Source organism: Astyanax mexicanus, chromosome 1 (assembly GCF_023375975.1).
Source record: "Astyanax mexicanus isolate ESR-SI-001 chromosome 1, AstMex3_surface, whole genome shotgun sequence".
NCBI lineage: Eukaryota > Metazoa > Chordata > Actinopteri > Characiformes > Acestrorhamphidae > Astyanax > Astyanax mexicanus.
Genome location: NC_064408.1, coordinates 30,612,520 through 30,636,523, shown reverse-complemented (window position 1 = coordinate 30,636,523; position 24,004 = coordinate 30,612,520). Strand labels below are relative to the sequence as shown.

Here is a 24,004-nt window from a genome sequence, read left to right as displayed (position 1 = left end):
AATTAGTTCCATAGCGAGCAGTAAAAAGTTCTAAATCATCACACTGTTGTCACACTAATGTATGCTGAAACCACTTTATAGAGGCTCTGATCTAGTTTAGCTGGTCAGTGCTGTTGTCAGTAGAGAAGACTGTAAAGGAATGTTGGAACAAAGCAGGAATGCAAAAGTTAGAAAGATGCATATTTAACTAATCATACACAAAATAAAATATAGCTTTTCATTGCAGCAAATAAATCTCTGTCACCCCATTTCAACTTTTAATAAAAGAGACTGAAAGAACGAGCAGGGCTGGCGGTAGTTTCCAAAGTTCATAAAGGAGAATGGCAGCAAGTAGCGCCCACTCTCTCCACTCTGCTGAAATTCATCAAAGCCAAGATGGTGTACATTTTCACTTCAGATCCGGAGATTGGAGCGAGAGGGAGAAATGAAAGATTTACTTCTGCTATTCTTTCATCTCTCATCAACTCCTTGCTGAGAAGTGTGGCTGGGACAGAAAGCAGGCGCTCATGAATAACAAGAGTGCAACAGAAGCCATTTGAAGAAAAGGTCTTATGCGCTTCATTCAACTAAAGAATTTCTCCTCAGATGAAGAGATTCTCTGTGAGTCAATGGGTGGAGGAGGAATGTGGAGGAGTACAACAGGTCCCAACAGAGAAGAAACAAACTGGAGTTGGGTGACCTCAAAAAAAGACATTAGCCTTCTACTGCAATTAGCACACCTTAATCAGCTAACTCATCAGCTAATTGGCACAGCCTGCATAAAATGAATTCAGCGTATTAGATGATTAATGAGCGATTATATAAGCTGCTCTGTTCAGTCAGTGATCGGGTCCTCCTCCATGTTGCATCCATGACACGGACAAGGTAAACAGGTTGAGTCACATGACTACATATGCAATTTTTTAACACAATATAAGTAAACTAAAATTATTAATATAATAAAAAAGCAATAATCATTAGTTCAAGAGTACATCAATATGAGGTTCTGAATGTCAATTTCAATACATTTTTTGATTAATTGCCCAGCCCTAAAGCATTGCAATGAAACACGCCTATTTTGTGTTCAAGTTTTATCCTGAATTTTATTTAGAAGGACATGACTAAATCTTGATAGTTAAAAGGTAGCTTTGTTTAGACAATGTTAAATCTTCATTTCACGAAAAGTAAGGCACTGAAAAAAAATATTTGTTGTTCATTACGTAGCATCAAATGTTGGTTTTCTAGAAACAAAATAACAAAACAAAAAATATATATATAATAAGTAAATGAATCATCAAAAAAGATATGAATATAAAATGTGTGCATGTAAAGAAACTTTTTGAAATGTAAAGAACCTACACTATGTAAAGATTTTTTTCTGATTTTTAAACTGGCATGTATAGTATATATAGTTGCCTTGTCAACATTCATAAGAATCAGGTGCAAACATGAAACACATATGGCCAATATTCATAAAGTGCATCCCAGTGGAAAAGCAAAGAATTCCTTAAGTTCCTAGAGTTTTTCTTTCACCTTAATGATTAACCAAAAGTGCACATTTAAAAACACTACATTCAGATTACATAGTTCAGAAAAAAACGATTAGCATTTTATAATTTGATGCAAAATAAGAAAATGATCAATATTACAAATGAAAAATTGCAGGTTGAAATGCATCAACCAGTGTGAGAAAAGAATAGTGAAGCAAGCACGCCCCCGGGTGGCCAAAGTGAATATGACAAGTTTTAAATTAGAGCTTCTCTTAATGTAACACAACCGTGTTTTATATAAAACAACATACAAGTACATCAAACGAGACACATAAGGGAGATTCAGGCCTTTGCTGAACTCTGAATGCTAAATTACTCCTGGTGTTTATAATAAGTCATTAAAAATCACAGCTGAGATTGCCTCCTCAAAGCACTCTGAACCAAGCCTGCTGTTTTCAGTTATTATATTCCCTGTAGGCAGGTACACATTTCAAAATATATTGATGATAAAACATTGTTTAGTGCTTTACTTTTTATATATTCTACTTTACCTTAAAATAACTGTGGAAATACAGTATGTTAACGGCTGTATAAAGCCCAGAGAGACCTTTCTCATGGGTCCTATCCGGCACGTTGGATGCTAATTGAAGATTCTAGCTGTACAGTGTTGTCTAAGACTCACCACTCTCTGTGGACATCTGAGTATGAAATATTGGGAATTGTGACTCCACAGGAACACTGATGGTGCGTCTGAGTAAGCGCACTTTGCATGTATCAGCCCTTCTCTCCTGCAGAAGAAAGGGATGAACCTGGAGGAACAGAAACAAAAAACACAGAAAAAAATGAAAAACCAAAGATAGAATTGGAACTGCTTTTGATTTTTACTGATTTCTGTAAGTTTTTTTTTATTAAATAAATTACACCATATAACACTGAGCTGTTTTTTTTATGCATGAAATGTGCTACCGTATTTTTCGCACTATAAGGCACACTGTATTATAAGGCGGATTTTATGAGACACTATATGGAACTTGTAATTCAGCAGGTCTTGCTGCTGGGTGATGGTGGAAGGTAACTAAGTTAAGTAAAGCTAAGCTAAATAAATAAAGATGATAAAAAAGATTCTTTTTTATAAGTCAAACGAGCGCTGGATGTTAATCTACACAGTTTTCTCTCCTGAAAGCTGTTTATTTGAGTGAGTAAACCGCTTTCTTTTATTTGCAGTAAGCTTAGATTCACAAATTTCTCCAGCATTAGGGCAGAAGCATTCAAATTAGCCGCTAACCGCTAGCTACAGTGTTACACTGAAGAACACTGAGTGTTCCAGTAAGCCAGGGCGATATTAGCTAGCGGTTCGTCCCGCGTAGTTTATTTTAACATAATAAACACACAGACTACAGTCTGATCTACTCACCTCTGAACAGCGAAAGAGCTAACGCTTAGCGGAAAATGCTAGTGCTTCTCCAGCAGTGCTACCTGGAGTTAGAGGCAGGCTTCAGGCCGAGTATACTCACCTCTGAACAGGAAATAGCGGTTAGCAGCTAATGCTAATACTGCTGCAGTCTTGGTGCTGGAGAACTAAACTAAAACTTCTGTATAACTCTGTATTTCAGCGGAGTGACTTTACTGCTTCTTACAACCTGACTGGTAAAATTCATACATACGATGCACTATATATATAAGGTGCACTGATGATTTTTGGTAAAATTTGGAAAAAATGTTGTCTGTAGTTTATAGAATAAAACAACAATGTTTATTTTACTCAAACATAAACCTATGAATAGCAAAATCAGAGAAACTGATTTAGAAACAAATAAAACAAAATAAGAACACTATTTTAAACATAATGAATATTCAAAAATAAGGTATTATGTAAACTGGCAATTACGCTACTGGGAATGCAAATTAACTAAAGTTACAGGAATTTTAATAATTAAGTCTGGAAACAATGGAGGTTTAGCAGTTACAACACTATAGCACGAGCAGATTATTCAGCTTCTTTTAACAATTTTGCAGCCTTTGTTCTACTGCTGAGACTATTATAATAATCTAAAGTGAATCAAAGAGGGAAAAGCATTATATATTTTGTGACTTAAACTAATTAAAAATGTACCATTGTATATAAATTATGCATAAAACACGTACATGATTCCTGTTGGAGCAGCAAAGCCTATCTGCATTTACACTGTTTTAAACAGAACTCCAGTTTTATGCAAGATCAGCAGTCATTAAAGCAGTGATAAGATAGCAATTGGCTGGATGCTATGAACAGTTTTATTATTCATACCCTCAGATAATGAAAATGATTTTACAAGATATACTTTTACAAGAGAACCAATGCACATCACTGCGTGCACATCACCATACATGATTCAACAGCTTCCCTGATTTCAGCCGTTCAGCAACTGCTTAAGACTGAGAACTGAGAATTAAACTGTCAAGAAAGCCTTTACACTTTACCTGTTTACTCCTTTTTGGAATCAGAAGCATTTCTTCAAGCATGTCACTATTTAATAAACCATTTGAGAAAAAGGTAATCCCTAAACTGTATTGGAAGTGTATGATTGTCTAAAATGTTTTGGTATGCTAAAACTTTAAGGATTCCTTTTACTGGAATTTTTGGACCTAGGACGAACTCTAAAAAATGACCCCTGTGGCATTATCCCTCCCCAACCACACTGTACAGCTGTCACACTGCAGTCAAGCTGGTAACTGTTTCCTAGTATTAAGACTAAACCATCCATCAGACTTCCAGAAATAGAAGGGTGATTTTTCATTCCACAAAACCACAAAAAGTTTAAAGTTTTCACTGCTTTGTGGTCGTGTGATTTACACCAAAGCTTCTCAACCTCTTGCACCTCACCGCCCACCTGTTCAAACAAGAAAGCATATTTATTTAATTTTATTTGTATATAGTCTTATCAGCTCTCCCTCTCTTAGATGCATATTTATAGTGTTTGATGTTTGGGTTGAATCATGTTTTTTTTTTTTTTTTTACGTTATTTTAACGACTCAGACTCTGGGGCACGATGCAAGTGCAAGTTGGTTTTAACTGAAGCCACAAAAAATAAAGAATGAGGCAACAACTAAAACTATAAAACATTGAACAAATACGTAAAAAGCAAGGACTAACAGATCAGACATCAAACCAACAACAAACAAACAAATCATAATAACAAACCATAAAAAACAAAAACACTGTGTCTGTCTTATGTTTTTCTTCTTTTTGTCCTTTCTGCTTCTCTCCTCTGTTCCCTTTTTTTTCTTTTCTTTTGTTTTTGGTCTTGTCTCTGCCTTACACCGCACCCCCCCATTTGTAACCCCTCCTCCTTATTACTTCCCCAGGTATCCCTTGTCTGTGCCTGTGCATAAATACCCCATGCACTCCTTTGTTCTCACTTGTGCTTTTTGTTTGACCCTGTCAATTCTACCCTGCTTTATAGTGTACTTTCTGTCAGTTTAAGCCTCAGTCCTGCTTTATTAGACATTGTTGGTCCTTTGTTTGTTATATAGTTATATAGTTTTCTTAGTTTCACTTTTTGTTCCTAGTTTTTATTTGTAATGGCTACAAATAAAAAGATAGACATGCATTTGCATCCTGCCTCCAAAGTGTTTCACAAACATTATTTTCAATGACGTGATTATTGCATGAAGGAAGCATGGCAGTATGGTGCATGGGTGACATATACACTAGAAGCAGGAAGTATTATATCTTGAAGACAATGTAAGGCATAAATTCTGTATGAGGTCAGATTATCTATCGATTGTCTCAGGCAGATGGCCTTTGCTTTAATCATGTGTAAAATCTGTGAGCTATGGCAGTCTGGTAATGTGCTGTGTCATTAAAGTGTCATAGTGACAAACTACATGCTGCTAACACGCTATATGCTTCCATGAACACTTTCATGCTCTGCTGATATGTTGGTCACAGGTTTGTGTGGCTCACACACTCACACACACACTCACACACATACACACATTTACTTTCTAGGTCATGGCCCGTCTACCTGAAGCTTTTTTAGTATTTGCTACAGTTTTGCTCTTTTCTGTTGCCTTTTTATATTCATTTTAGTTGTGGACTGACCATTCTGAACTTATAACTGAGTAGTTGTTCTGAAATATTGCCTTGGTAAGTCCATAACAATCTTCAAACATTCATAAGCTTAAGCTGTAGTGTGGTGCTACACATATAGTGGGAAACAATAACAAAAAATTGAAAATATCATTGGTAAGCTATTGGATTTACTGGAGTGGAACTAGAAGTGCATCTCAAAAAATATCAAAGAATATCATTGAAAAGTTACTTTACTTCAGTAATTTAGTACAAATTGTGAAACTTTTGGGAAAATTTATTTTATTATTGTATTATACACAGCATGTACAGAGCAGATGACATGGCTCTCCAAACCGTCACTGATTGTGGAAACTTTGCACTAGACCTCAAGCAGCTTGGACTGTGTGTCTCTCCACTCTTCCTCCAGACATGTCATCTGCTGGTGTTGGTCCATTGTGTTATATCAAATCCAAAGTCAGTAAAGTATTTTCTCTTTTACAGAACTTCATGCTTCCCTCCGCTGAAAACTTTTATGGAGGTGCAGATTTAATTTTCCAGCAGGACTTGGCACACTGTCCACATTGCCAAAAAACACTGATCTTTGAGTTTTCATTGGCTGTAAGCCATAATTTTCAACAATAAAATAAATAAACGCTTAAAATAAATCACTGTGTGTGAAATACATCTATTTAATCTATACATCTATCACATTCTGAACTTCTGAATTACTGAAAAAAGTAACTTTTCAATGATATTCTAATGTTTTGAGATGCACCAGTATTTGGATAAACAACGGCTGCTCGTAGCAGCCTTAATTCCATTACACAATATTATGCAATCGTAGCAGCATCTCTGAAAATAGCTGAGTAGCTTTGTGCTTGTTGTTAAATTTAATGAATTAAATTCATTGCTGTGTGGTAGGAGCGTTTAATGCAAATACTACTATAATTAGTGTTTATTAAAAAAAGAATGTCTGTTATAATTGTGTCTCAGTTTGCGTGTTACCTCTTCTTGATCCAGGATCAGCATCTGACCATCTGCAACCACGCAGAACTTTGGGTTCCATATTGTATGCTCCGGACATGTATGACCGTACGACATCCAGCATTCTGCAGGGCCCCTTAAGTCTAAGTGAAGAAAAGAGGAGACACTATGTAATGTACATATATCAAAATCACAGCCTTGTTTTGTAGAAATACAGATAATTTAATGTGTATGGTGGTAAATAGCATTTGAATGTTTTTCATTACAGAATTACAGGGGATGGACAATGAAACTGAAACACCTGTCATTTTAGTGTGGGAGGTTTCATGGCTAAATTAGAGCAGCCTGGTGGCCAATCTTCATTAATTGCACATTGCACTAGTAAGAGCAGAGTGTGAAGGTTCAGTTAGCAGGGTAAGAGCACAGTTTTGCTCCAAATATTGCAATGCACACAACATTATGGGTGACATACCAGAGTTCAAAAGAGGACAAATTGTTGGTGCACGTCTTGCTGACGCATCTGTGATCAAGACAGCAGGTCTTTGTAATGTTTCAAGAGCCACGGTATCCAGGGTAATGTCAGCATACCACCAAGAAGGACGAACCACATCCAACAGGATTAACTGTGGACGCAAGAGGAAGCTGTCTGAAAGGGATGTTCGGGTGCTAACCCGGATTGTATCCAAAACACATAAAACCACGGCTGCTCAAATCACGGCAGAATTTAATGTGCACCTCAACTCTCCTGTTTCCACCAGAACTGTCCGTCGCCACAATAAATTATCGTGGTCTAAAAAACAAGTGTTTCAGTTTCATTGTCCAACCCCTGTATGTTTAATTTATGTTTATGTTTATAAATTATAGCTTAACATAATGACGTAATAAAACTCACTGCAAAGACATACAGTAACAATATGCTGCTCCTTTGCAAACCCCCTCCCAAAAAAGGATAAATGTTTAATCTCCACACTTGCACACCAAAAGTGCAGAGTGCAATCATAGTCTGCAGGCATGGAAATTTAAAAAACGTCCACTGTTTTATTAGCCTGCTTGGAATTTATGACATTATCTTGCTCTAATCGCCAAGACTGCATGATTCAATTTGCTGCGAAGTTCAAAAGAGTCAGGTAGAACAGTGAAAGATCCGCAGAACAAACAACCCCCTGAACCAGCAGCAAATAGAGCCCTGAAATGAAACGAGTGTGACGGAACACATTTATATGGAAATGAGCTTGCTGCTGGTGAGCACTGACAACAAAAGGAGTGAAACAACTTCAAATAGTTGAGAAACCACAAGAGAGAAGCAGGTCAGTTTAATTTGCTGAGTTTGACAACGGGAAGTGAACGCAAAGCGAGTATGGAGTCCGAGGAGATCCTCATTTTTTTTTCAGATCTCATCTCATGATGATTGAGTGGAACACACACTGTTGAACAGGAGAACAACACATTTCAAATGGCGGGTGTTCTTGTTTCTGTGAGTGTTAATACGATCGGTGACAGTTTACAGGTAGATTTTGAAGCTTATTTGCTTTGGTGGCGTTGTCAGATTTAAAGAATAGATGGTGTTGGGTGACCTCAACAATGTGGATTTTCTAATCATACTTTATCAAACAAAACAAAAACAAGACACACCTTTTCTTTTTGAATGCATTTTCTTTATTTTCATGACTATTTACGTTGTAGATTCTCACTGAAGGCTTCAAAACTATGAATGAACAAATGTGGAGTTATTTACTAAACTAACTAACTAATTAACAAAAAAGGTGAAATAACTGAAGACTTCTGAAGTTTCTTCAAAATAGCCACTCTTTCTGTGTGGGACATCTGTGACATCTCCTAATTTTCTATTAAATATCTTATATAGATAAAGATGAGCATTGAAGATAAGTATCGATACCAATATTGGTCCTTAAAACAAGGACTTTAAAAGTATTGACTGTTTTTACTAGGACTGTGCATTAACAAAACTTTTGTAATATGTTACGCATCACAATACAAGCATTAAGATGTAAAAATAATAAGCATAATGTAAGCATAATGTAAGTGAAATACTGAGATTGTTTTAATCAAATGTAAGGAAAACTCATAATTTTAAAAACACACCATCATATGAATAAAATCTGAGTAATAGAAAAGTAAATTTTTTATCCATTTAAAACAGTGAGATCTAAAATCAGATTAAATTTTTATTCCATTTTCTCCCCAATTACCCAACCCACTCATTAGGTCTCCCCCTATCACTAGTGATGCCCCAACACCAGGAGAGTGAAGACTAGCGCATGCCTCCTCCGACACATGGGAAATCAGCCACCACTTATTTTGAACTGATGCTGACACAGCATTGACTCCGATACATCAGCTCACAGATGCTTCGTCTTGATCAACATCACCCTTTGAACTGATGAGGGAAAAGTGGCCATCTATCCAACCAGAGACAGCAAGACCAATTGTGCTCTCTCAGGGCTCCTACTTTTTTACAGGTGCCTGTATGAGTTTTGTCCACAGGTTCCATGTTGGCCTTACATATGAATGTCAGTGATGGGCAGAGAGATGAAGCCCATTTGAGAAGTTTAACTGGGTGCCAGTAAAACATCTGTACAAAACCATTCAGACCCTGGAACCAACCTAGAACCTGTTCTTTCTATGTGAGCCCCATGAAAATGTTGGCTGAGCAGCGCTACCCACTGCGCCACCGTGCCACCCACCACAGTTAGTTCTTTTTTTTTTTTTTTTTTTTATAATTTTATTTCTAATTTAGTAATGCCTCAACACACCAGGAGGGTGAAGACTAGCACATGCTTCCTCCGATACATGTGAAGTCAGCCACCGCTTCTTTTCGAGCTGCTGCTGATGCAGCATTGCCGAGCAGCCAGCGCACTTGGAGGAAAGCACAGCGGCTCGGCTCTGGTACATCAGCTCACAGACGCCCTGTGCTGCAGACATCACCATAGGAGTGATGTGGGGAAAGAGCGCCATCTACCCACCCAGAGGGAGCAGGGCCAATTTTGCTCCCTCTGAGCACCGGCAGCTTGATGGCAAAACCCCAGTTAGTTCCGACCTAAAAAAGTGATTGGCTGTGAGAAGTTCTCAGAGTGCCAATATGGATACCAATTATGAAAATACCTCATTTTATAGCTCTCTCTCTCTCTTTATCTTTCTTTTTTGCTTAATTAAAAATGTTTAAGATAATAATCTTTTTCTTGCACCAAATATGTAATTTATTTTGCCTGTGTAGTGGACGGTCTGCCACTGGGGTCAACACAGTGCAAGCGAGTGTGTATAAATCAATTTGAATGAATTCAAGCATCAAGGTCATCTCACGACAGGGAAGCATGTATAAATGCTAAAAAATTCAGTGAGTCATGCACGTTTTGTCCTACTTTTACAAAGTGTAATAAAAAAAAGTATCTTGCCAAGGTTCCTGATAGAGAGTTCATATCTCACAGTGCAGAGCAAGGACTAGATCGACAGCAGGAATGCATTTCAGCAAAGGTCGCATTCCTGCCATAGAGTCTGCCTGCACACTCACTGCTTCAGCTACATGCTCTTATCCAACAATTTTCTGAAGGTATTAAACAGCCAGAGAAAGGGGAAACAGGAAATTTCGAGCCTGAAATAATTTCATTCTCTATTTAATGCAAAAAAGCATAGTATAAAGTATAAATAAATACAGTGATGTTTCCATCTTCTACAGCTTTTATCAGCCTTCAATGGGGACAAATGGAGGATGCAGTTTAGAAAGAGCAGCAATTAGACTAAATTGCAGTTGGATGTGGCCCTGAACACCAAGAACTAATATTAAGGCCTTGATGAAAAGATGCCCGGTAAAATTTGCCTTCGAGTTTAGAAAGGCTTTGTTGTGGTAGTTTTTCTTAATTTTTTGGACTAAAAGATACTCTAAATATTCATTCATTAATTAATTCATTCATTCATTCATCAATACCCGCTTTATCCAGGGTTGCTGAAGCCTATCCCAGCCGGCATCAGGTGAAAGGCAATATACACCCTGGACAGGCCGCCAATCCACCCTGGACACAGACACACACAGACACACTCACTCACACACTAGGGGGCAAGACTGTGGGAGGAAACCGAAGCACCCGGAGGAAACCCACTCAGACACGGGGAGAACGTGCAAACACCACACAGAAAGACCCTTACTCTAGATATGTACTAGAAAAACACTTAAGCTTCCGTGCATACTGGTCACCCTCCGTATAATACAGTTTTCTACCATATCCAGACATGAGGCTGAAAACAGCTCATTTTCCATTTATAATAACTGTGACCTTGTTTAGACACAGTCTTCAGTATTAGGATTATACTGTATGTAAACAAAGCTAAGCCACACAAAAATACACGTGTAAAACGCATTTCTAACATCCTGATCTAAAAAAAAATAAATCTAAACACTAAACCAGCACTTAACAAGCCACCCCTTGCCAGTATATCCAAAACACCAGTGAAATCTCTGTATAGCAGGGGTTTCCTTTTTTGAAGTGGCCCGCAATGTATTTTAGAAATAAAATGAAAGTTGGCCCACCGGTTTTTATAATGTGAGATTCAAAGTTTAAAGGATAGGTGTCAGAAAACAGACCAAAGAGTCTAAAAGCGGCGGGAATGCACAGTTGTAGCGCGGGAAACAGACCAAAGAGTCTATATGCGGAGAGAATGTGCAGTTGTGGTGCAGAAAACGAGCCAAAGAGTCTAAAAGCGGCGAGAATGTGCAGGTGTGGCTCAGGAAACAGACCAAAGAGTCTATATGCAGCGAGAATGCGCAGTTGTAGCGGAGAAAACGGACCAAAGAGTCTAAAAGCGGAGAGAGTGCGCAGTTGTAGCGCAGAAAACGGTCCAAAGAGTCTATATGCGGCGAGAATGCATAGTTGTAGCGTGGAAAACGGACCAAAGTGTCTAAAACATTTGTTTTATTACAGAGTCTGTGGCCCATGACTGCACATATATTTCTCCTTCTGGCCCCCAACAAAAAAAGTTTGGACACCCCTGCTGTATAGCAAAACAATCTGTATATTCCATGTCTACTAAATGAAAGTACTCTCTACAGTAAAAGTAAATGTTTCTTGTATGTAACTTTTATACCTACCTCTAACCTTGACTCTAATCTCGCTAACATTTTAAGGCTAGGCTTACTGTTAGATTTAAGACTTTTAGTTTTGGTCAGGGTTAGGTTGTAGGGTTGATTCATGGCTGGTTAGGCTGAACCTTAGGGATAGATTTTATAGATAAGTGTTCAATCAACTAAGTATTAAGTTACATTTAATAGAGATTCAGTTGAACGTATTTGGGCCATACAAATAAAGTGTTACCCAGTGGTACAACACTGCACATATTTTGGAACTATTCTAAAATAAGCTCTGGTATAGAGTATTCTGTGTTTTATGATTCTTCTTTAGACTCTTTATGAGCTTCTTTAGACCCTTTGTGAGCTGTTTTGGTTTAACTTAACACTTCCCTTATTCTGTACTTGGATTTCCAATACTCTGTTAATTGCAATTCATGAATGATCATGCATTATTCCATGGAGCTTCATGTAAAACCATTAATATATGGTCATATATTATCGATCATATCGGAAAGACTTTTTCTTTTTCAATCATATTTGTATGTTTGTTTCTGTTTTTCCTACTATAATCAATTTGGTTTAGTGTAATTATGTATCTTATTTTCTTGTTGCTCTAATACTACTTATATGTATATATTGAGCATATTTGTGTTTTACATTATCTTCTACTTATTTTAATAAACAAAAAAGTTGTTCACAAAAAGAGAAACAAACATGACTTTTAGCATAACTAATCCATTAAAGCCACATTAACAAATAAAGTGTGTTTTATTTGTTTTATTCTGAGAGGTAAAAATAGATTGGAAGAGCACTCATCTGGTACAAGCACTACACTTTAGGACAAACAATCCAAGACAAGAAAACAGTGGAATTCAGCTCTTTTGAATGAACTGCTGTTAAACTGAGGTAGAGCTCAGTGGCCCTCCCCTGATGCTGCTTCCATTCAGCTTTTATAAAGCCCTGAGAGAAACGCGAGGCTGTTGTGATGTCTTTGGGTAACTGATAAAGGTTTCTGTCAGGCGCTGAGAGGAACAACTAATTTATCACTGAGTGTGTTTAATCTCCTCGGCCCATTCGAACCTGGCCACATAAAGAGAGGAGATTGGTTTATGGTGCAGGCAAAATGAATGGCTTATCAGCATCATAACACACCCTCAATTGGGTGACGTTGCTGGGTAGGGGCAAATGCATTCTCATTTTGTCTGCTTTCTCAAATATACACTCACACACACTCTTCACATATCCTTGTTTCACTTGTATTATCTTTATTAGGGAGGGTAGCACTGATTTCTGTAGAGCACTGTAGCTAAATATTGCAATACCAACACCTAAAAATAACTTAGGCTTATAGTCTGGTCAGCTCAAGCTTGTCATGCTGGCTCTTGATCAACAAATTGTGTTTTATTTTCAGTTTGATAATTTAGCTGACTAAGAATATTGATCTGCATGACCAAACTTTTTGACTAGCATGACTAACAAGACCATGAACAAGCTGGTCCACCTGCAGGACAAGCAACACCAACCTGGTTGAACGGCATTACCATCATAACCAAGTTGACAGAGCATAAACCGCCTATTGTTCTAGCAATAAGCATTGTCTAATCTGCATCCCTAATAGTGTATTACATTGTGTTTCCCTGCTATTGTTTTTTTTTTTCAACTTTTCATTTTAAGAGAAAATCACATCTCTACATATACCCTTATCTTCTGGGTCAATTTTGTGTCTTGGTACAAAAAAAAAAACAATCCACTCTGTACATTCTGCATTCTGGCATAGAGCCATATACAAAAAGTATCAAGAGAGGGAAAACACATAGACATATAAACATATATACTCGGGGTGCTGAGTGGTCCAGTGGTCTAAAGCGCTGCCACTATGAGCGGTAGGTCGCAGGCTCAAACCCCTGCTCATGCAGCTCTGCCATCAGCTGCCAGCGCTCAGAGGGAGTACAATTGGCCCTGCTCCCTCCGGATGGGTAGATGGCGCTCTCCCCTCACATCACTCTTAGGGTGATGTCTGCAGCACAGGGCGTCTGTGAGCTGATGTACCGGAACTAAGTCGCTACATTTTCCTCCAAGCGCGAAATTAGAATTAAAACTATAAAAAAACACACTCATTGGTTATTTTTTATGACATGTGTTCTTGGGGGTTTTGCCTAAGTAGCCCACTTCGAACAATGCTCAACAAATTTGTTCATTTGTAAAAAGTGAGAATTACTTTTTTCCCTAACATATATTTCATTAACTAGATCTAGCTGTCTTTATAGGAGGCTCGGGAGTACACCAGCACCTTGTTTTATTTTTATTTTTTACAAATAATATTTTTTTTTTTTTTTTTTTTTTTTAATTACATTTTTTCCCCAATGTACAAGACCAATTCCCCAACCCACTCATTAGGATCCTATCACTAGTGATGCCCCAACACCAGGAGGGTGAAGACTAGCACATGCCTCCTCTATGTAAAGCCAGCCACCACCTCCTTTTAAACTGCTGCTGATGCAGCATTGCAGAAAAGCATCACAGCGCACTCGGAGGAAAGCGCAGCAACTCATTTCTGATACATCAGCTCACAGACGCCTTGTGCTGATCGACATCACCCTAGGAGTGATGTGGGGAGAGAACGCCATCTACCCCTCCCAGAGAAAGCAAAGCCAGTTGTGTTCTCTCAGGGCTCCAGCAGCTGATGGCAAGCTACATGAGCAGGATTCGAACCAACAATCTCCTGATCATAGTGGCAGCGCCTTAATCAACTCTGTGCCTTCATGTGGGATATTTCATATGGTGAAATATTGCTGCAAGCAGTATAACTTAATCTATAACAATGTGTTAACAGTATGCCTAATATATTAAATAACTTAATGATTTGATTATCGATAAACATACAAATGCAAGTTATCAAAATTAATCATAAGGTTTATTAAAGATGTTCTAGTCTATTTTGGAACACTGAAAATCACATCCTGTTATTGAGAAAACTTTATAACATACAGAACTAAAAACACAAAAGATCTGCATGTGTGTGAGGGCCTCATTTTACTTGTTCCAAAGCTCGACGTTATCAAGGATTTTGTCTAATTAGTTTCTACTCAGAGTTAAGAGATTAATCTTATAATTAGCGTCCTGTGCAGCTTATGAAAGTGGTAGCGTGCACAGAAAGGTGGGAGATAATTGGACATGGGTGCTAATTTGTGGAAAAGAAAAAGTTTTGGCTTCAAGGTTTTCAGAGCTGCAGATTAATATAACCATGTGGTAGCTTGAAGAAAAATAATGAAGTTTTGACCAAATAAATAAATTAAAACAGATAGAAATGGACAAATATTTATATTTACTTCATTAAATCATATATGTTTGTTGATTTAAGTAAAGATTAAGTTAAAGTGAACAAATACTCATTTCTATTCATTTATACCTTTTTTTAAATGGGCTGAAATGTGCCATATTTTATGTTTGAGGGTCTGGGCTGTATTGAAATCTGCCTTTTTTGATGTATGACCTTATAGTTGTAATTAATATGACTGTGTACTGTCACCAACAATTTTAATAAAAAAAATATCTAGAGAAAGAACTTCCTCTAATTAGCCACTTTATAAGAAATAAATCCTTTATAAAATCATTATAAAACATTTGTAACAGTTAATACTATTTACACACCCACAGTGGTCTGAAGTGGTCCCTACCACTGATAATTGAACGTGTGTGAACATCAAAAATGTCTGTGATCTCTCTGAATTAAACTGCCCAGTCAGCTCAAGATGATCAAACCAGTTAAGCTGGTTGACTCTTGATCAGTACAGGGTATTTTGTATGAGTTTAATGGTTTAGCTGGTCTAAAAGCATGACCAACCTGATCAAGCTAGACAACCAGTATGATCAATCTTGACAATGCTGATTGACCAGCATGAACAGAAAGAAGTTGGACTCTCAGAAAAAACAGCAAGAGCTTCTGGTTAAACAATACGGCCGGGATCAGCAATATGGTCAGCCATCACCTGCTATATCGCCTACCTATACAGACCCTATTATTTACACATATCTTCAACTGTCTGTGGCTAGCTGTTTCTAGTAGTGGTGGCAATTGATTTAAAAATTTAATCTGATTGATCACAACAAAATTCTCTGATTAACTGCTGTAAATCGCACTTGATCTTCTTAAGACGCATGTTTTTATAGTGGATACTTAATGTAAGAAATGCAAGGCTCCGAGTGGTCCAGCAGACTAAGGCGCCATCCACCCTGAGAGAGCACCAGTGGCCTTGCTCTCCTTAAGTGGGTGGATGGCACTCTCTTCCCACATCACTCCAAAAGGTGATGCCCGCAGAACGAGGCATCTGGGAGCAGATGTATCTTAACTGAGTTGCTGCGCTTTTTCTCCGAGTGCGCTGGGATGCTACTCAGCAATGCTGCATCAGCAGCAGCTCAAAACGAAGTGGTGGCTGACTTCACATGTGTTGGAGGAGGCATGTGCTAGTCTTCATCCTCCTGGTGTTGGGGCATCACTAGTGATGGGTGAAGCCTATGAGTGGGTTGGGTAATTGGCCATGTAAATTGGGGAGAAAATGTGAAAAAAGCCAATGTGCAACAAGTAGCACCATGATTACGGGGCATTGGGTGGGAGGGGCCAGATTACAGCAGAAGTTGGGGTCAAATTTGGTGACGTAATTAATTTGCGTAAAAAAAAAAAAAACGTCTCACTGATTCCAAATTATTTGCGTGCCTTAACACTTTAACATTGACAGCCCTAGTTTCTAGTCAACATTAGCCTTAGCGTTCTAAGCTATCGTGTGGAGTACTTTAACAAAGAAACAAGTTGCTTTTGTATTTTTGGCTTTACACAGAGATTATGCCACCAGTTTATACGCTCCTAAGGTTTGGTTTTGTTTGGCAGTTTAGTTTTTGCTCTGTTGATTTACAGGAACTTTGCTAAACTCTTTAGCCTTAGCTTAGCATGATGCTCTGTGCTAGCCTTAGCTTTAGTTGACTAACCCTCCAGTGAGTGCCAGTGAGAGAATGAAGCTGTCACTCACTGTCCTCTTCACTTCTCTTTCCGTATGGTGAATATTTTAATTTTTAGCGCAGCGACTTCCTGGAGATGTCTGTGGCAGTCTGAACAGCTAGGGAATCTGATGTACCCTGAGGAGTTGAAATTTGTTGGCGGCATTCCTCGATTCTGTCACTGCAAATGCTGATATATTTCCAAAAAGTCTCTCATTCTGAATCACTTTGTATTTCTCCAGAAGGTCTGTCGTTTTTAAAGTTAATAATATTGTTCTTGCTTTGCCAAAATGAAGGTATCGACATATGCTATGTTTGCAGTGGCTCATTATCACTTAAAGAAACAGGCACAAAAATAAACAGCTTTTTCTAAACTGCTTCTGGTGCTGTTCTTTGTGGTATTTTATCCAAAGCATGTCAAAAACATTACATTAGGACTCCCTAACCTATTTTAACAATACTTACAGTTTTTAATGTTATAGATATCAATGTTTGTCTAATAATGAATCTATATGACACATCATATCCAACTATATTTTAAATAGAATTGGTGGTTTATCTTTTGTAATAAAATGTAATTATTTACCCATTACATTTGCTAGGTCTTGTTAGCCTGGAAACTGTGTTTTCCCCCAAATAAATATCTTCATAAAGAGCTTTTGTAAAATAAAAGCATATTTGATTTCTTAAAAAAAAATCAATTAAAGTTAAATAAATATAATTTAATATACTCCATAACATTTATCATTGCAATTCTCTGATGACTTAATACTGTGATCTAAGCAATATGGGTACAGTATGTGGTAATTGTGATATAAAGGCTCATCTGGCTCATCTTTTCTTTAATTGTAATGTTGTCTCTACATTTTGAAAGTAATTTTATTCTTTTTTTGTACCTTTTTTCATTCTTACCACAAAGTATTATATTTATAAAGAACAATTGTTGAAGAACACACACACACACATTGTTCTACATTTTTGCTGAAGGACAATATATCATGAAAAGCTATAGAATTATTAATGACCCAAAAAATACAAAATGTCAAAAAAGTTAAGATGGATTTTTTAACAAAATCTGAAGACAAAAAGGCAGACTCATGTGTATATAGATTTTTTTTTCCTTTCTCTCATTGTCCATAATAACTAATGCTATGTGTTTTAGAGTAAAGCACGTGTTGTTTTTGTATTGTATTTATGTATTATATCAATTGTATGCTGTTCATTAATTGTAACTGTTTTGTAACTTGTGGAAAAGGGATGAAGCTACGATGCTACTAATGTGGCCCAAATCCAAAACATCCATCAAATCCGCAAATAAACGGCAATACAGAGACTTTCACACACACACACAATATACCCAACAGCTTGAGCACACAGCAAAATATATTATGAAGGCCACTGTTTACAGACCCTCCCAAAAATCAGGCAGCACTGCCAAATCTCACAGCCAGTCCTCTCAGCTCTCACCCCTGTTCTGAAAGTGTCAGCATTTTCTAAGAAATCCTCCTTTTCTTAATGTTCTCCCGATCTCTGGAGAATTACATTAGAACTGACGTTGAAGGTGTGAAAGCAGTGATGCTTTGGCAGGTCATGAATAAATTTGAGACGCTGTATCTGAACAAGTCACTGTTCTATCTAACTCGTGAATGTGTTCCTGAGTCAGTAATGCTTGTGTAATGCAGAAGAAAGAGGAGCAGGGATTAGTACATTAATACCTCAGGCTCACACTGAGCTCAACTGAAGGATTTGGGTGCTTTTGTGGATGGTGATGATCTTTGATATACTTTATTAATCAATTTAATCATTAGTGCATGACTATTTTTAAAATTATGTGTAAAACTTTATTGTTAAGTTTAGAAATATTCACTTTTTTCAGATCTCACTGGATTCTCTAAATTGTAGTGTCACTCAGGAGTTGAAATATTAATATTACACAGTGCAACATGAGAGCTATGATTGAGAGTTTCAGAGTTAGACATTGAACTTGATATACCTTATACAAACCAGCAGGCTTTGTCTACTGTAACTGGTGTGGTTATAATGACTGGTATATATTGGTATAATGGTATAATGAGGTATAATGACTGTATATATTGATGGACCATGCAACATCTGTCAAAAGAAAAGCCTCCATAGGCCTAGCACCTCTGCTGTCTGCTTGCAGTATGATTTATTGCTCCACCCTTCCTCATATGTTTCAATTTTTTTTTTAATCATCACATTTTCTAACACTTTCTACACCTGCAATATCTGAAATCTACATCAGTTAGTTACCTAGGTGATAATATTGGTACCCTTTTTTTCTCCGTAACTTTAAAACTTCATTCTGCTATATCATAACTTTTTTACACTTAGGAATAAAGTAATTGACAGCTGTGGCTGAAACAGAGAATCTGCATTACATTGAGATGTCAGGCGTTTTATTTATACATGACTATTATTGATAATCTGGTGGTGTGCTGTTGTTATTTTAGCGAGCAATCTGTACAAAGTTCTTTGCCGTTTTCTTTCAGTAAGTCTAATGCTAGTATAGTTAAATATGCTGGACTAGTACGTTTTTGGATTTGTGTATTTGGGCTCAGCTAGCACTTCTGTCAAATGTATTTTCTGGTCTGGACCAAGTCCAAAGACCATTCAAAATATTATATTTTCTTCTTTAAATTGTCACCAATGTAATTAGTAATGAAGACAAATGTTTGTAGATGTTTACTGATCTCATGATTAGTTGTTTGTAAAAATGCTACTCCAGCTCATCCCTAGGGTATGGGCTAGTTCTCCGTAACTCTATAGAACACAATTCCACTGCTCCACATCCTATATATGGCAGTGCTAGTCGGGGTTAGCAGCAGGCTACAGGCTGATAATACTCACCTCTCAATGGTGAAAGAGGTAGCGCTTAGCACTGTTAGCAAGTAATGCTAACGCTGTTCCAGCAGTGCTAGCCAGGGTTAGTAGCAGGCTACTGGCTGATAATACGCACCTCAGAACGGCGATTAGCCGCTAATGCTAACAGTGCTCCAGTCTCAAGTCTCAGTGCTGAAGAACTAACCTGAAACTTCTGTATGAGTGGCTTTACTGCTACTTACAACTGTTAAACTGTTAAAATTCATACATAAGGCGCACTGGATTATAAAGCAAACTTGTGATTTTGGGGAAAATTAAAGGATTTTACTTGTGCATTATAGTGCGAAAAATGCAGTACCTTAAATATACTCACTATTGGAACAGTGTGTCTAGAGCTAGACAGCTTTAAAGAGACCAACTAAAGTCTGATCCAAAATTTATATTTTGATAACATGATATTGAGATTTCTGTTTATGAGCAAGCAGGAGAAATAATATGGTATGCCACAGTGAGTTATTGTGTTTTGGGCAGAACACAGTCCTAGTGACTTCCTTCTTTAGCATGAGTTAGCGCCCAGGTCCATACTGGTCATAAAACACTTTCATACTGCTGACAATTACTGAACAAAAGCCTGGGCATCGCTGATGAAATACTCCTCACTCTTCACTCTAAGTAGGTCATCACATTTCAGTGCATGATCCATTTTGTACTTTTGTATCCCTCTGTCTCTCATTCTCTCACTCTCTCGCTCTGTCTAACTCTCTTCCCACAGCTGTTCGTTCTGTGTGTTCTAGCCTACTGTATTTCAGGAACAGTCATTCAGGGACATGTCTCTCTCCGGAGCTCGCACACTGATTTGCACACACACACACACACACACACACACACACACACACACACACACACACACACACACACATACATGTAAATGATGTAATGTAAATTAGTTGAAAATACACACCTAAGTTTATATTACATTATTAATTATTTCCTCTGCATCAGACATACTCTCTTATACAGGTAAATCACAAGCAGTGTAGACAACACTGGATATAGGAATCTAAGAAAAAAAAGGCATCTGTTTTTTTTTTTTTTTTACATTTTGAGAATAAGTTGAGAAATGCTGGACATAAGGTTACTCCTAACATGTCCTAATGTTTTTAGACATCTGCTCATCTCATGATTTGTGATTTGTTATTTTACAAATGCTACTCCTACTCATCCCTAAGTGTAAAGATAAACATTTAGACCAGACACTTGCAGACATAAAAGTTTGAAGGTTTAAGGGTTTAATAGGCCTAAAGTTGTAAACACAGTAAGATGTAAATTAAAAAAGAAGCAATCCAAAAGCTACCAAAACAGACACGGGAGAGCCAGAATCATAAACCATAAACCATCAAGAATAAACATGAAAAACAGGCAAAGATCAATAACAGGCAGGCAAATCTCCAAAGACAGCTCAGTCGGAACGCAACAGGAACGGTTGGCAATACATTGCAAAGTTTTTTACCAATGTGAAGGGGTAGGTACAATATAAAAGCAGTGGTAATCGATAACAAGTGAAGCTGATCAGTATTCAGGTGAGAGAGAACAGATAAAAAGCTCTTAATTGGTGGAGATGGATGGTGTGATGGTGATATTGTGAGTTGGTTGAGGCAGGTGAAAGGCCAGAAAGTGTGACACTAATGTACTGACTAGAGCTTCACTCTATTCCAGAGAATGCAGATACACTGCTCCACAGCAAAATGCAGATGTTTAATCCACTGTCATTATACCAGTAGCTCAATAACTCAGTGTCAGCAATGGGTGCATCTTAAAGTATTCTTTATTAAACAGACATAGTGGGTAACAGAATTTTGATGATTTTGAAATTATGGTATATACAATACAATCCTTCATGGTCCTTTACATGGAACTGTATTACGTTCACAGAGTTTAAGATAATGTAGTACTGAAAAAAACACAAATGAAATGAAACATTTTCCTGAAGTGAACACTCAGTACATTTGTGTTTAACACATTTAGAGACTGAACAACACTTAGCATTTGCATGTTTCCATCATCCTGGGAACATTTCTACACAAAGCACATTATAGCCCTGGGGGTGAAGTCTGGTGGCAACTCTATAGGCCTCTATGACTCTATGACTGACCCCTGACTGACCCCTTTACTCTGAGTGTGTGTGTGTGTCCATACTAGTGTGTGTGTGTGTGTGTGTGCGTGCATGCATATATATACACATACATACACCATAAGGACAAAAGTATTAGGATAAAAACTTCATTGTTTATTCTGAAATAAAGGCTACTCCAGAGTCGTGTTAGTCCCTCCACACAGAAGCTAGAACAGCTGTGTGTGCATCTGTATTAGCAAAGGGTGTGACCTCAGGATTTAGGATTTAAGGATTTATTTAAGGTTTAAAACTTCATTCTATTAGATATTAAATGACTACAAATTATTTACTGAGACAGTCAATTAGTTTTAAAACCTCAAATTAGTAACTAAGCTATCTAATAAATAAATTATTATCAATTAGTAACTACGATATTATATTAAATTTAAAACTAATACACAAAGTAGTAACTCGTGATTTTTATAAAAAAAAAAAAACATTGATTGGTAAATATAAAAATACTACACATTAATAATGCATCTTATTGTTTTTTTTACATAAAACTACTACAAATTACTAACTCAAGCATTCTGGTAGATATACGACTACTACATATTAATAACCAACCTATTTTAGAAAAAAAACCTTATAAACACTCAATTTGGTAATGTTAAATCAACACTCTTAGGCCCAATCCCATTTAAGCCTTTGATGTTCTGATTCTTGTAAGGCTAGAGAAGTTGGGAGAAGTGTTTGAGCTAAATTACCCTTTAAAAGGTGATTTTTCAGAAGCACACTTTAAACAGAGGGCTATAAGAAATCACTGGCAAGATGGTGGCACAACTGGCCAAAGCAACCCACAAATGTAAATGTTTTCTTTGTTAAAAATGATCGCTATATTACCATAGTCTCCTGTGTAGTTTTAATGTTTGATAGCCTCTATAAAAAGCATAAAGAAAATCACTAGTAGTCATCTTGGTAGCTAGCTAGCTAGCTTTTCCATTACACTTCAAACGATGCAACAGATGGTAGAGGCTGCAGCATTTAAGATGGAACAGAAAAGCTAATCTCATCTCCCCATTACAGAGAGCAATATTAATTATTAATTAAAAATTAACTACTGCATCACCTGTCCCCTTTTTTTTGAAGACATAAGATGCCCTAAATTAAACTAGTTAACCAGCAGCTAGGTTAGTAAAAATTAGCGCTCCGTAGCTATATTATTTTATCAGGTGCTTGAAGGGTTTCCCAATTCTTACGAGGAGGGTTTCAACCCCTTCCCCTTGTAACTCTGTTTTCAGGTTAGGTTCAAAAACAAGGGGTAGGGATATAAATTAGAAATGGGATTGAGCAAGTATTGACATTTAATACTCACTGTGTTGATTTAACACAGGCAAAGTCACTCTTTCTAAATAAGCAACTAAAACATTTAAGTAGTTAAAAAATAATTACATATTAATAATGCATCTTATTTTATTTTACATAAAACTACTACAAATTAGTAACCCAGTTTTTTTATGAGATATAAAAGCACTTTGATAAATTGTTTGGACAGATATTAAACAACTAAAAATGAGTGGTTTCACTGTATTCCCTATACCTATTTTAATGACTGCATCTACATCAGTACAGTCATTATGTTTATATAGATGTTATTTAGATATAATTAAACCCTTTTTATCGACAAAAAATATTATTGCACATATATTTTTTAAAAATAACTTTCACTCTCTTCTTCTATGTCACACACATAGACACATACACACACACAAATACAATGCATCTGTCTATAAGTCTGTAAGTATATAAGTTTATAGTAGTATATATAAATCACACACATTATGTTCCTCAGGACTGAAGAAAATATACTTTTGCCAAAAGATAGAATGATAAATAAAAGAATGTACAGTAACCAGCAGAGAAGGATGGATGAATAAAGGTATATAAAGAGATGAAAGTACTGTTTGTTTACCTGTAATGGACTCAGTGGACATGCTGGCTTGTCTGTCCATTGCCTCTTCCACTGTTAACGCCTTTACTGCTGGAGCGGCATATGTTAGAGAGTGTGTGCAAGCATGCTGCAGCTGAGAGAGTGTGTGTGAGAGTGTGTGTATGCGTGTATGTGTGTGTGTGTGTGTGTGCGCTGTGTTTTATGCTTCTCAGGGCTATTGGCTGGAGACTTTATCACCGTGGAGATTTCAGAATCCCTCTCTCTTTCTTCCTCTCTCTCTCTTTCTCTCTCATTCAGTACCCTCCCCTTCTCTCTCTCTCTCTCCTTCTTTCTTTCTCTCTCACTTCCTCTTGTCCAATTCACACACACACACACGCACACACACACACACATTCAGTATCTACCCCTCTAATCTGTTCAAGACATGTCAGATGTCAGGAGAATGGTGAGAAGACAGGAACGTAGGAGAGGGATGAAAAACAGGGAGGAGAACAGAGGAGGAACATTATCACCTTCA

The 24,004-nt window shown here is 37.2% G+C and overlaps 1 protein-coding gene across 1 annotated transcript; it reads right to left on the bottom strand.

Annotated features, from left to right (window-relative positions):
• Nucleotides 1-1,316: 1,316 nt before the first annotated feature.
• si:dkeyp-72a4.1 (uncharacterized protein LOC100148058 homolog) lies at nt 1,317-23,738 on the bottom strand. The gene is made up of 3 exons (XM_022665296.2): nt 23,509-23,738; nt 6,529-6,650; nt 1,317-2,278 (listed from the first exon to the last, which is right to left on the bottom strand). The coding sequence occupies exons 1-3, from the start codon at nt 23,546-23,548 to the stop codon at nt 2,141-2,143; spliced, it is 300 nt and encodes a 99-aa protein (XP_022521017.1). The 5' UTR covers nt 23,549-23,738; the 3' UTR covers nt 1,317-2,140.
• Nucleotides 23,739-24,004: the final 266 nt, after the last annotated feature.

Excerpts from the sequence above, each read along its gene's own strand:
- si:dkeyp-72a4.1 (XM_022665296.2), bottom strand. The coding sequence starts at position 23,548 with ATGGACAGACAAGCCAGCATGTCCACTGAGTCCATTACAG. Across the intron at positions 6,651-23,508 it reads GTCCACTGAGTCCATTACAG|ACTTAAGGGGCCCTGCAGAA; the intron begins GTAAACAAACAG and ends TTCTTCACTTAG. Across the intron at positions 2,279-6,528 it reads TGATCCTGGATCAAGAAGAG|GTTCATCCCTTTCTTCTGCA; the intron begins GTAACACGCAAA and ends CTGTTCCTCCAG.